The sequence below is a fragment of the Amphiprion ocellaris genome, chromosome 6 (assembly GCF_022539595.1).
Source record: "Amphiprion ocellaris isolate individual 3 ecotype Okinawa chromosome 6, ASM2253959v1, whole genome shotgun sequence".
In the NCBI taxonomy this organism is placed as follows: domain Eukaryota; kingdom Metazoa; phylum Chordata; class Actinopteri; family Pomacentridae; genus Amphiprion; species Amphiprion ocellaris.
The window spans coordinates 26,910,123-26,924,795 of NC_072771.1; the positions used below are offsets into that span (position 1 = coordinate 26,910,123).

Genomic DNA, 14,673 nt, shown 5'->3' on the forward strand with positions numbered 1-14,673 from the left:
AGGTTTTTTTTTCCAGGTGCTCCTCTGTGGTCTTCCTTTCACGGTTTAGTTTGGTCACGCCAAATTTGCCATCAGGCTGTCTGTCTTTTTTTGGACCTTACCTGTCCAGATTGTAAAATACCTTTCACCCAGTATCACCTAAATCCAGGTCACCACAACCCTTTAAGATGTGTGTAGCTACTGGATGGATGCACTGTTTATGAAGTAGCTTGTGTTAATGCAGCCACCCAGTGTGGTGTAGATGATGTGGCTTTGGCGAATCATGTGAATAACCACTTAATCACTTCCATAGATTCTTACCTGGCCTGGCATCACTCACATCCTCTCATCTCAAAACATTCTTCACATCTGCATTTCTCTGTCTGTCTCTTTTGACCTTTTTCAGCAGCCTAGACGTGTTGAAATCTGCATTTCACACTGCTTATATCAGACTCTTCACCACAACCATGTGGTTTCTCAAGCACTTATGCAGGAAGTTTAGTAGGGTAAGATGGTATTACACTGACAGAACAGAAAGCAGACATAAAGGAACACAGGATGTTTCTCTTGGGGGGTTTAAAAGCACAATATTTATTAAACAACTCAGGTAAATTTTAACAGTTCCAACTGGAGTTTTGTAGTGAAAATTAAACATTAATTACCATGTTTGTTTACCATTTTACTCTATACTTACCCCCTTTTATCCCAAACTATAGAAACACAGCTATTTCCATGATAATTATGAGAAAATGATGTAAGAGTGAGCTTTATTGCCCTTTGTGTTAGAGTTTGGAGAACATATTAAAAGACCATATGTATCCATTAGAAATAATGAAAAGTAAATATCACCAAATTGTGGACAGTCGAGTGAGATACAAAAAAAAGAAAGAAGAAGAAATTACCTTCCATCCAACCCTTAAAAATTACAAGCCCAGTTACCAAAATACTAATAATTAAATACATATCATCAAATCATATTCCTCCTTCCTCTAAACAAAATAAAATATAGTTTACTACACAAATTATTTCCCTGTAGGCCAGACACACTTAAATGATGCACTTGGAGGACTGAATCAACCAGACATTAAAGCAAAAATCTATTTAAAAAAAAAAAAAAAAAAAAAAATTGTGTTTGAGGTAAAATAAATAAAAATAGAAATTCGATTTATTAAACTATATGGAACTAAATACTGAAAATAGATTTCCACCAGTGCTATGCAGTGATATGCTGTATATATAAATTGTTAAATTGATTTTATGTATTATTATTATTATTATTATTATTATTATTATTATTATTATTATTATTATTATTATTATTATTATTATTATTATTATTATTATTACATTACGGGCCTAGTACTAAAGACCACTTTCTGTTGTCTATTTTTCTCAAGTGCCTTACTGTTTTAAATTCATATATGTAAATGTCAGTGTATTTTGTCAGATGTAACCAACTTCACACAGCAAAAGCCAAAGAAAAGAAAATTCATTTAAAATTAAAATGAAATTCTTTTTAAAAAAAAATTTAAAAAGTTCAACTAATCATATCAGAAGCAGCTTCAGTTATTACCACATACATTCAGCCCAACCTATATTCATGAATGTAATACAGGTGTATTTTGCATTTTTTTAATGCATGTTGTGATATTTTAATAGCAGATTGTGAAATGATTTTTGGCATATATGGACAACAAAGAATGCAACAATAAAGTATAACGAAGTCTGGCACAGGAAAATCAATATTCTTTAGAACTCCTGAAAGTGTCTGGTCAGATTACCACACATTAACACTAACAAATATAAACGCCCACTTATTAGAGTATTTACAAATATCCTCCTCTCCCATTGCATTTATATAGTATGAGTATGAATATATATTTTCACACATCTCTGGGATTGTCTAATGATAATTAGTCATGAGTAATGGTGCGTGTAATTTAACAGGGTAGACCAGAGAATGTGACAGACTCACCACACATGCTTTTTAGAAGCTTAATATTAAATTCCGGATGAAGAAATAAAGATCATCATGACAGTCCTGTGTATATAGAAAACGCTGGTAGTACAGATATACTGCACCATTTGGCCGTAAAAGTGTCTTATGTTTGATGCATGAGGACATAAAATCCAAATAAACTGATCAAAACTGAGAACTATCACTCTTAACTGCAAGATTTATCGCTTCTTTTCTCAGGAGGAACCACCACTATGTAACAATAAGAATTGCTGGAGTTGTATTGTTGCACGAACTAACTATTATTTCAGGAAGAGTCCCTTTCAAGAGAGAGCATATGGCTAATAAAGCATGAGAAGAGTCCAAGCTTCATATCTTCAGCGTGTGGGCATGTTTCTTGCAAAGAGGTTTGTCCTTCTTGGAGAAGAATGTCTGGCCTTCCAGCGTGGTACAGCACACCTGTAAATGCCCAATGGATACACAAAAACACACACAAACATAAAGAGGTATAGTATAGTATATATAGATAGTGCTCAATACAAATCATTAGGCCAAAATTTAAGGTATAAACTGACTGATAGAAATTGGACATTTTGGGAATATATGTAAAATAAAAAAGCAAAAATCTTTGATTGCTAACTATTTATGCAATATAAGATGCACAATAAATTGTCAATTAGATAAAACTAAATAGTTGTTAGTAAAACTGTGGTATGGCCAGTAGCAAAGGTTACTATTATCTCATCATATTCAGATTTGGCTCTGTGTTGACAAGTTTGTGTTTGTTTCATGTGGATGCACTGGTTTTCCCTTCCAGTCCAAAGATGTCCAAGTCAAATGTTTACTGTTTATGTTATGATTATGAGTTTACTGTTTTGTGTGTCTATGACATTTACTTACAGCACAAACAAAGCAGGTGTCGTGCCAGGTGTAACCAAGGGCCTCCAGGAATTTGTCTCCAGCCTCGATGGGGAACTCACAGCCATGGCAGCCAGTCCCAAACAAACTGTAAAAGTCTTTTTACAGACAAAGAAAGGTGTCACACATCAAATGAACCAATCAGGGTTTTCAGTCCATAAAACCACACACTTGTACGCTTTACACAGGGAACGATACACCACAGAGTTTTACTGAAACTAACTTTCAGAAGTCAATTTGTAACAGAAGTCTACTTGTGTCTCTCTATCCACACATTTGTTTGGTGTCTTTCATTCTGGCCTGAAAAAGTATTTGCCAGCCCTATCTCCATAGTCAGTGTGTCCAGTCAGCACACTGTACAGTCAGTTGGTACCCACACAATACCCACACTTGTAGTCTTGTAACACTTAAATGTACATTCACAAGCCTACAGGTAGTAGGCAAGTGTGTCCCACGTCAGAAAAATGCTGACACACAGTACACTTAACCCACACTTGTCCAAACACTGCTTCCAACTGGTATTTAGAGCTTATTATATTCCACAATTCACCACAGTTCACTGCTCAGCACTAATCTGGTTCTTGGCCATAATGCTGGTTTTAAGGGCCTAATTAATTAGAGTTAATCCATCCATTCGCTTTACCCACTTAAAGTCTATCCTAGCTGAAGTTAGGTGAGAGGTGAGGTTTGTCCTGCACAGGTCATCAGTGAACCAGGCCTTTCATATTCATATCTATGGGCAATTTAGAGGCACTAAATGCCACCAACATTATCAGTACCTTACAGTAACAGATATGAAGAAGCTGAAATTTGTTGGGTTCTTTGTAAACATAGTAATTTATGTTCAAACACACAGTTACAACCGATCTGCTGAGAGATCTAAAGAGTTCCTCTTCATTGAACTGATAAGAAAGACATTGCCTAATGGACACTGCCAAGTTAAATATTAAATAATATTGCTCTATTAAAAATTTTCAAAGATTAGCTTGATTTTAAAACATTTTAGAACTGCATATGTTAAAAAAATACATTTTTTTTCTTATTTTTCTATATAAAGTACCCACAGTACATATTTGTGGGTGCACTTGGTAAAATGCTATACATGCTAATTCCAGGTTTTTCCGTTAACTGTAGGTTTTTACTACTTTCTTTAAAGATTGATTGCATTTTAACTGTGCCATACTGCATATACAACATTTTGTGCAGAACATTAGTTCTCTGTACTAGCCATGGTTTTGTTGTTACCACAGAGGTGTGGGACTTTATATTGCAATGAAATTTTGTGTGAATAAACTTTGAACAAGAGAAAACATTTACTTAAACTTACCTCGCAAGTATGGCAAGTATGAGTTCTGGATATCATAGCTCACCTCGTTCACAGTATGGTTCTCCATCCTCCAGGTGGAAGGTATTGTTTCTGATTGGCTGCTGACAGCGAGCACACAGGAAGCAGTAGACATGCCACGTCTGTTTGAGGGCATTTATCACCTCCTACAGGTACAAATGCAAACAATGCAGTTAGTTAGAGGTATTTTGCAGTTCTCAGATGGATGGCCCCATATTACCTTCGTTATGGGGGACATTAAATGTAATGTTGCTATATATGCCATTTGTCAACGAATACACCACTTTTTTTTTTTTTTATAATGAATCTCTGTTGGATCAGAATGGACACGTAACTTTTGCACAGGAAAGCACACCCTTACCTACAGTATGTCCTTTTCTCATGTCCCACTTAAAAATGACTTTTTTTTTTTCTTGTGGGGCCTCATGACCCAGCTTAAAATAGACACTGATTTCTTTCCCACCCTTAAACTGTGAGAACAAGACAGGACAGGGAATCAATGAAAGGTTGGTAGACTGAGGGTAAAAATTAAGGATTAAGAGAGAGGGAGTGAGAAAACAGGTTCATAAGAAGCTGTAAGCTGGTTGAAGATGTGTGAGAAATAGAGGGTTGAAAGGGATTGAGGCTAAAGAGGTTAGAACATGTGAGGGATGAATGTCGGAGCTACTATGAGGGGAGAGATTTCAGCTTCCTGACACTCTGGGTTCAAGCTACACCTGCAGCCTCTGGGCCTCTAAGCCTAATTCTCCTAACACCTGAACGTACACTGCATTCCTGAGTTTCATTGGTGGTCACCATAGATATTGCTCTATAGCTTTGCTGCACTGGTCCTCTGTGTATTTTGTCCTGCATCTTTAAGGCAAACTAAAGTGTTGCAGCCTTTTCCGTGGTGATCCTTTGATAGCGGCACCATTTGTACATTTTATGCCACTTTATAATTTGCTTTCAGATTGCTATCAACACAGGGTTACTGACAATGGAAATTTAAAAAATGCTATTGCTAGCATAGAGAGTGGCCAAGGCTATTTGACTATTTATCCAGGCCTGGCAGCTTTTATAATCTACAAGTAGTCTTATCCATAGTGTTAAAAGTGCTGTATGTTGGGAGATAAGGCAGTTACTAAGGCAGATACTAAAGAAGAAATGAGATACAGTGAAGGGGAGGTAAACAGAGAAACAGATCCTTTAGTAATGTAACCTTGACTCCAAGTGAGAAGTAGGATGTATTTTTTACAAACACCAAGAGCTGCATGGACATTTGGGTGCTACATTATACTATATAGTTGTGTTTATACAGGGTTTGCTGACAAGTTTTTTTTTTATTCATTCCCTCAGCATACAGCCAGCCCATTGTGAAAATAAGCAGTGAACTGCACTGACATGTGGTTAATCTAGTTGCTGTAAATTAGCCTCACATAGAGACTCAGATGTACAAACTGCTCCATACTAAATAGAGCATTACAGATAAATGGGAATAATATAAGAACATAAAACAAATCAAGTCAGAAGCTGGAATGCACTGAATGCCACAGAGAAGTACTATGGTTTCCAAACACACAATGTCAAGGCCAGTTGTACAGTAAGCAACTTTTACTAGCGAAAAAGCTTCAGACAAATGGAAAAAATATAAATGCGAGCAAAGCCTTTGACCTTTTTTACATTCCCCCACTTATAAACTCACCCCCAGTATCTTGGTCTGGCAGCGGCTGCACGTTGGAGCGAAGAACTCTTCGTAGCAGTGTTCACAGTGGACAGATCCTTGTTCCTCCACAAAGCCAACATCTGCTAGCGATGTGCGGCAGTGAGCGCAGTTAAATTCCTCCTTATGCCACGATTTTCCCATCGCTACCAAAAACGGCCCTCTGGAAAGAAAAACAAGGAAAGACAACAGGATAACTTTTTGTCAAAAAAATAGGCAAACCACTAATGAATAAATGAATGTATGAATGTCAATGCAACATTCATTATTACAGTAATTCAATTCAACTTCTGCAAGTTGCCTCTTGGTATATTCAGCATATAAGTTTCCCACCATCTCATTTCTTCCTTTTCTTCCTTCTCATATGTTATGACTTGTATTGATACTGATATTCTTGTTCATTTTAATATTGTTATGTAAGAACATACAGTAAATTGATCAGAATGTTTAGAATGTCTTGTTATGATAATTAAGTATAAGTCAAAACCTCACAATAAAAGCCAGCAGATAGAATAATGTATTTAGCAATGGAAGTGATTATCTAAAGTCCTGATACAACTTCACTTCAACTTTTTAACCAATTAATTGTTATTTATTATTTTAAAAACAATGAATACATTACTAAACCTGTTGTTTATTACATTTCTGTTCATCAACTAACTGATGAATTGTTTCTGTATTCTATTCAAGTCACTATAAGCTGGTTCAGCAATGAGGAGCACATTTTAGAAATTCAACACTGTGACCATCATCCCCTGCTTCCCCTCAGACAGCACCTTGGCCCTGTCCACTCTGATGATTAGGTGAAGTGGGAATACAACGGAGGCTAATTTACTCCACACAATGGTCATGCTTATCTGAGCTCACACTGATAGCTGGCAGCCATTAGCATGTGAGCAACCCTATCCTTGGTGATATGTAATGTTAGGTGACACAATCTGGGAGATAACGCTAGGGTCAGGGCAAGAAGAGAGGTAGACAGGAGAGAGGAAGAGGAGTTCAGAGTTGTGCCCTTGAGTGCAGCTCTGGCTGGAAAATTTTTGTTTAAACGTTTATGGTGACTTTGTGCAACTGTAAACTCCAATTCATGTTTCCTCCTCCATATCAAGCAGTCTTAACATATTTCTCTATCATGCTCTTTTTACCAGCTCTAACTCCACATTCAATACAAAACACTTTGACTTCAACTTTTCCTTGCAACACATGCCTTACACATGTGCTTACATATTAGATCGTCATTTCTTAATCTGAAACATTACCGTTCATTTGGAAACTGAAAAACTGACGCAACAGAAAAACAAAGAAGTGGTTTCAATATATTGTATGTGTGTGTATGCGTTCAGCATCATTCTACACTTTGATCAACAGCAGGTGCAACTTAATTCCCCTAACACTTATCCATACTACAGTCAGCTCTACTTCTACAGTTTCATACACAGATTGTTTACTCGAGTTAGTGAGAAGTTAATTATTTTATGTGCCTCACTGAGGTGGTGAATAATTAAGGAGTGGACATATTTTCTTTCCCATTCTTAATTTGCTTGAGTATATGCTGTTGTGTGTGCAGTCAGGTTGAAGAGATCACATCTGTTTGGATTATTCCTCTGCAAGCGGTATATGGTCATGATATGATGGAACTAAACATCATGCATGTGCACTGTCTCTTTCACAGCTTTAACTATAAATGGTAATGACAGTCTCCTTCATTCCTGATGGCAGAGCCCATGGATTCTCCATTCATAATATGTCAAACAAGCAGACTGCTACCCACAGTGATCCTTGTACAATAACGATAAATGGTTTCTTTGTCAGCCTTTAAATGCCTGGGACGCTATTGCATACATTGGCACAAACACTGTATAAAGATGATCAAACATATATTAGAAATATATTGTGTGAAGCAGTCTTTCAACATGTCACCATGGAGCTCGCCTTTAACAGACAAAAATATTTTTTTGTAATTTATGAATTAGGATTTTTTATAACTATTATTTTACTATATTTTAATTGTCAGAATTATTGTTTTTAGAAAAGCATATTTTTTCCTCAGTCCATATTGATATATTTCATGTTTATACGGCGATTTTCTATAAATTGACAGCTCAATTGCTAATTACAGTTGCGTGCTTCAGTTATATTCACTATTTTTCGGTAGAGCACAAATTGAGAGATGTGGAATCTCCATCCTTTTAATTGGAGTTTTTCAGCTGGAATAGTTCTGTTTCTGTGCAAACTAAAGATTTTTAGAGCACTCTTGAGCTTTTGGAAGTCCTGATTCAAGCCATGGCTGAAGCAACTGAATGCAAATGTTTTCAAGAAGAGAAAATTACTGCATTTATAGGAGCAGGGTAGCTGAGGTAACTAGAAGAGATTTCCTCACCAGTCCTAACTTTTCTTGGGACTGCTGTTAGTCAGAGCGCATGACATTCAACTGGAAATCCCAGCATGCTCTTGTCAAAAACTAAGTTTTGTACCTCAGATCACTAGTGACTATACAGTTAATAAAATAAAATAAAATAATGCCTTTTAACATTTTTGACATGAGTGCACTGTAAAATAATAAGCTGAAGGAAAACAAATGGACTGAGTGGTTAACTAAAGAAAAAAATGTTACAAATACAATACAGTGTGTGTATTTCAGGCTATGTTTAAGCTAATAATTGACCCGAATATTAGCCACAGTATTGCTCCGTCACCTGATGACCATGTTGCAGTGGGCACACATCGGTGTACGAGTCCCAGCAGGAATATGTTCTGCCATCTGGACCAGGGTGTCTTCATCTTTAGGGTGGGGCTGAGGGACAGGTCGAGCTGGGGTGGGACCCAGTGGGACGCTGGCGCTGCCATTACCCTTCATACCAAAAGAGGGAGTGATTAAACCGGTCTGAGGATGACGACCTGTGAGAAGAGGAGGAGACATAAAAGGCTGTATTAAGAACCACAGGAGCAGAGATGGTAAAAGGAAAGATATCTAAATATAAACTCAAAAAAGAAAGCACTCGTGGCATCACAATGGTACGTGGATGTGTGTGACTGTTTTCTTTCCAGGTTTGTAAGTTATTTAACCTCTGCCCTCTGTGACTATACACCCAGCAGGTGTCATGGTGGTATAAGCAGCTGGCTGACTACCGTTGTCACAACCATGGATTCACCACATCAATCTTTAGCCAAACACTGAATATTTAAACTTTCAACACATTCCTATAGTGTGTGTGCATGCATACGCATGACCAACCACACATAACACACACATAGACCACCAGAACACTACCACTGCTAAAACCCAGACACCTGGCTAAACATGTAGCTTGGCCTTTTGATCTCCACACTATAGATGGAAATCTTGATGTTTTTGTATGAGTTAACGGTGAGAGACAGGTTACAACTGGAGCTTGGATTTATCATTAAATGCCATGTTAAAGTCTGTCAGTTGACCAACTGACAGGACTGGGTTTAAAATAAATGTAGAGGCTATAACAGTAATCATTTAAATCATCATCTTACAAAAAAAAAAAAAAAAACAGGATTTAAGTTGAAATGTGTCTCTGACAGTAATAAATGAGACTAAAACAGCATTTTGAAGTTTCAGGAGAACTATTTTACAAAACGGGATGTTTCTGCTTGCATTTCAGAAAATTGCATGCAGACGGTAAAGCTACTGAAGGATTGAAGAGTGCAAACAAGTGACAAATGCGCGTGACTGCATTAGTGTGTTTTTAAATTTGAATAGTGCCAACAGTGTTTTTACAGTGGGCATTAGCAACAAGCCAGTCACTGAAGCCCTGGTGTCTTTAATGGCAGCGCAAGATTCAAAACGGCCCAGTGGCTTACTGCTGCTGAGGCGCTATATGACCGGCAGTATATTTTCATGAGCTTGGGTCTCTGGGTAAGTGAATACATTTATGATTTTTGTTGAGGAGCAGTTACATCAGATTTAAAGCAGAGAAGAGAAGAGGACTTGTGTTGGGCCAAAAGCTGAGACTGAGGCTAGTTAGGCTAAAACAGAAGACATTTGTTTGAAAATGAACTGACATGCATGCAAAGAAACCAGAAGTATGTACATGATAAAGAGAATAATGCACAGAAAAGACATTCACTGTCAGAGTCCACGGGTTGAATATTGATGGAATATGGGCATTATACTGCAGCTCTGTGCCTTGCCTTTAAAATTTTAGTCATAACTCCCGACAGGTCCCCTTCAATAAATGTTATCTTTCTGACAAAGTAGACCTGCTGCACATGTGACTGAGCAAGACGCCACAGGCTGAAGTGGGCCTTCTCGCCTGGTTAATGGCCTTCCACAGAGGAAAAACACGAGAAAAGGAAAAGAAAGTCTGCAATGACCTATTTCACAACATATGTCACGCTTCAACCATGGAAAATAAGCCTCTTTCCCCCTGCTGACTGGCTGTAACAACATTCAATCCAACAGCCGTAAATCAGTTTCACACTATGGCAGGATTGGGAACCAAACATTTTTTGTGTGTGTGGAGAAAAAAACTCATTTTTAACCGTCAGGGGGAATATATTAATCAATCAAAATGCATACTTAAAAGAAGATTTAGTTCAATTCCTAAATGAGGGGTTATTTTAGGGATTCTATTTGGGGAAGTCCTCTTTTTGGGTATGCATGCATTCCCTGTGACTTCTGCTAAGAAAACAGTTCAGGCACCTCAGTCTGATTATATTCCGCCAGTTAATTTACTGAAAAAATACCGCAACATGCCTGCAGTTAAAACAACTCACACATAGTCATACAGACATACTATTGTTAGATTTGGCAGCATATTTAATGTACTATTGAAAAGATTTCATGCAGCCTTGGCAAGATGAGCTAAATATGTATTTTAGTCACTGAAACCCATGTATTATGTATACTACACTCTTTAATATGTGCTCACAATTTCAGCCAGTTACCAGGAGACATGCCAGTTGTGCCTTGCTGCACAATCCATAAATCACATTGTATACAGGGTGAAAAATGACAGCTGGCAATAACTGTAACTGCTGCTCATTGTGAATGTGTGAGGGAGTGAATAAGCACATGAAGAACACTTCAGATATGCTGCAACCACAAATGGACCAGAGAGAACACACACGGTGTTTACCTTGAGCTGTAGCAGGTCCTTTGGTCATAGTCTTGACAACTGCAGACTCGTGGGTGTTGAGTAGAGGTTCCTCACTCTCATCACTGTGCAGACAAACATAATGGTATTTAAATATTAAGTGATGAAATATAGTAAGATCACTTTACATCAAACTGACAGAAATAAAACTCTACAGAATCCAGTGTTGCTGCAGATTCAACGTTAAACAAACTCAGCAATGCTTAAATGATAGACAGTTAATATTTGCATCCTGCTCAGTCAAATGTGTATGTACAGTATAATATTTGTGTTAGTTTACATGCTATCTCTTTGATAGCTCACTCTACTCATGGCTTACTAAAATAATAAAAAAAAAAAATCACCAACACAGTCAATTTTCCAGAGATCCTGTCAAAATAAAGTAAGACAGACTCCAGACCACCTACCTGCTGACAGAGCAGAGACGGTACAGTACCAACCAAAACACAAAGTGCAGCTACAGCCAAAACAGTACAGTACTCAACTTCATAGTGCACTTCCTCCTAGCGAGAACAGTCCACCCAAAAACGTTGCCCATGTGCCACATTCATGGCAGGATACAGTCCAGGCCACAGGCCCGATGATGGATAGGAGACAAGTGGGTTTACAAAGCACTAATAATGCAGCACACCCATTCAAAACTGATGCCAGAATATTAATTTGGATGACTCAGTTGAGAGTAACTGACTTCAGCGGAGTGAAATACAGCATGGTGTAATGTGAAAAAGTGCCCATTCTTCATAGACTGTGGACAGATGTCAGACTATCAGTCGTAATAATTGAAGTCAGAGACAGAGTCCTCATTGTACAGTGCAGAGTCGAACCATATTCATTTTACTCCATTCAGTGAATAATTTATAGATGTTTTGCAATTATTGTGTACACAAGTAGACATTATTATGTCCTACCTTTCCATTAAATAAATACTCTTAATTCAGAAGGGAAGGTTGTGGCCACTTGATTGAGGTCATGGAGAGACAAACTGAAGTACCCTCCAAGGCCACATTGGCAGCTGATTCTTATGAGCTCCCAAGAAATAAAACTCAATTTCCCATTTGGGTCAAAGGATAAGTATTTTTAAGAGGCTCAGTAGTAAAATTTAGAGGTGATCACATCAAATGATGCCAGTACACTAATTCAAATCATGAAGTAGAGAAAATGGCCGAATGGGACAAGTCATATTTTTCATCTTATTGCACAAGACAGATAAACTGAGCGAAGCATAGAGCAGTGAAAGGTTTTTAGTCATCCTTTGATGAACATTGCTGTGGCACATGGTGCCACATCTTGTCTCCAAAGGAATGTAAACATATAATATCTGTGACTTGCCCAAGGTCTTAGAAAGCAAAATCTAAGACAACTCATATTTTCTGAGGGCACTGTATTCCTTCTGAGGGTCACACAGTCTCTCCTGGGTCAAAATGTTTTCTTGTAAGGTAAACATGTTCCTCTGAGCAAAATACTCCCACATGATGTAAATGCTGTGCTTGCTAAAGACATTTTCCACACGACAATGCTCCTATTTGGACAAACATTGTGTCAGATGTACATATAAGGTAACATTTTATCTGTTGGTTCTTTAGAGCTTTATTGATTGTCCATTACTTATCACTGACCACAACATCTGATATTATGAACAGTCTAATACATAATGTGCAGGTATTTATGCATATGGTTGATTTCGAAAATATCACAAATTTTATTGTTTGACTTGACACTGAAGTATTTTTGCAGGTTTGGTTTGAATTTATTTTTCTGGTTAACTTCCTGTCAGACTTGATCCAGCTGTTGTAATGGGTGTGATCAAAATGTCGCTGACGTTCAATCAAATGTGGCCCAAAGGCCTCAAACCTCTTCACTGCCTTTTGAAATGAATGACCTCTGTATAACATAAAGTGTGTGTGTAGCCAGCTGAGTAGCCTGGGTGGGCCAACAGTATCTCCCCAGACGTATGACAACCATAATGCAAAGTTGTAGCTGTTGCCAACAGTTGGATCACTGCTGTCTTCCCTTTGCGCCTCGGTGTTAGAGGACTCCTAGGAGACAAGTGTTATGGCAACTGCAGTCATAGTTACACTGAGTTGTGCCTGTATGTTTTGTGTGAGTGAGAACGAAAGAGTGAAACAGAGGAACTGAGAGAGAGAGAGAGAGAGAAAGGTCAAAATGACAGAGACTATAAAAAGTGAGAAAAGAAAAGGATAGATGTAGAATGTTGCACCTGTGCTGCCTTCACCTTAGTAGATGCACTGTGTTTCACTGCTGTGACATTTTTAGGCCACACTTTTTTTTTTTTTTGAACAGATGAGACATCCATAGCATTTCATGATTCCTACAGTGCAGTGGTTCACTCAGTTCCCCATACAGGACTAAAATCAGTGATTCAAACTTTCTGAATGAGCACTTTTAGCTGTGTAAATATGGAAAATTGTAGTTGTGGAATATGTGAGAGATAGGTGAGGAAAGGTGACAATAAATTTACCTAAAGATATAGACAGCATTGACAGGAGAGGATAAGAAAAGGTCCCCTTCTTCTGTGGCAGATTGATGCCAAGACACCCTTTGATGTGAGAAGAAAAATGTCACAAAAATAAGGACAACGCTTAACCACAAAGACGGCTGTCAAAAACAGCATCCCCACTCCTGTCATATTTGCATGCACTCACATAGAACATGTATGCTGCAAATGTGAACTGTGACTAAAGACATAAATGGTTATAAAGGCATGTGATTAATATACACTCTTATAAACACGAGACACAAGAGCTACGGTGAAATGACAAGGACTGTGATAAATGCACCCAGTGGTCTGTTGTGTTAGCATTGATTCCTGTTAATCAGCATGTAGCCAGTACAGTCCTAATCTAAGTACTCTCTATAGGAAAGAGACTGTCAGGCTGCAGAACATCTCTCTTCATTCTCATTATCAGCTTATCATTTTGTATATCATCAGTCTCAAAGGAGGAGGCAGAGGGCTGGTTTACATATCTGGTATCTGCAGCCAGAGACAAAACCAAAAGCAGTCCAGTGTAGACATAAGCACCAACTCGCTGCACTTCCATTAGACCTCTTTAAAAATGTATACTTAAAATTTTGCATAGACCAGCAGTACCTTCACTCCTAACTTGGGGTTCTTACATTAGTAAAAATGGGTATTAAAAAAATCAAAAGTCCTCCAAAATACCTCCCTCTGTGTATTCTGAAGTGTGTTGTTTCCAGTGCTTTCACAGTAAACAGTTAAGGGGAAGAAAGAAACAATGACTTGCAAAAAAGGTCTCTGGCTAGGCTGCAAACACTGTGATTGCATGGTAAGCAAAGGATGCCCCACAGACTGATTACTTTCAGATTTTAGAGAAAAAATTAACTTATTGTGTCTGGTTGAAATATTTTTCTTTCTTATAGATTTAAACAGGGTGTAACTTGATGGACATTTATGTTAAGCTGCTTCACAGGTTCTGACCCCCAGGTTGCCGCCTTAAGTAAAAACAAAGGTAGGAAAGCAAGTGAACTGGGCAAGTAAATAAGCAGGCTTTCTACTAATTAGTCAGGCTAAATTCACAGTTCTGTCCACATAAAAACAGAAGCAGGTGCATCAGCGGGCATCAAGTCATGAGGCAGAACGGTCCTGAAAAGAAAAGGAAAAACCTCATCG

The 14,673-nt window shown here is 37.9% G+C and overlaps 1 protein-coding gene across 13 annotated transcripts in view; it reads right to left on the reverse strand.

Annotated features, from left to right (window-relative positions):
* Nucleotides 1-540: 540 nt before the first annotated feature.
* pdlim5a (PDZ and LIM domain 5a) overlaps nt 541-14,673 on the reverse strand; it is a 67,736-nt gene continuing 53,603 nt past the window's right edge. For 10 of the 13 annotated variants that reach the window (XM_055011488.1, XM_023282146.3, XM_023282145.3 and 7 more), the window contains 6 exons: nt 11,007-11,089; nt 8,595-8,796; nt 5,881-6,061; nt 4,225-4,345; nt 2,837-2,952; nt 541-2,395 (listed from right to left, as the gene is read on the reverse strand). In XM_055011488.1, coding sequence (XP_054867463.1) covers nt 2,306-2,395; nt 2,837-2,952; nt 4,225-4,345; nt 5,881-6,061; nt 8,595-8,796; nt 11,007-11,089 — 793 coding nt within the window. In that variant the 3' untranslated portion in view covers nt 541-2,305. Of the gene's footprint in view, nt 2,396-2,836; nt 2,953-4,224; nt 4,346-5,880; nt 6,062-8,594; nt 8,797-11,006; nt 11,090-13,503; nt 13,582-14,673 lie in introns of all 13 variants that reach the window. The other 3 variants (XM_055011486.1, XM_035953673.2, XM_055011485.1) reach the window with 1 other exon arrangement.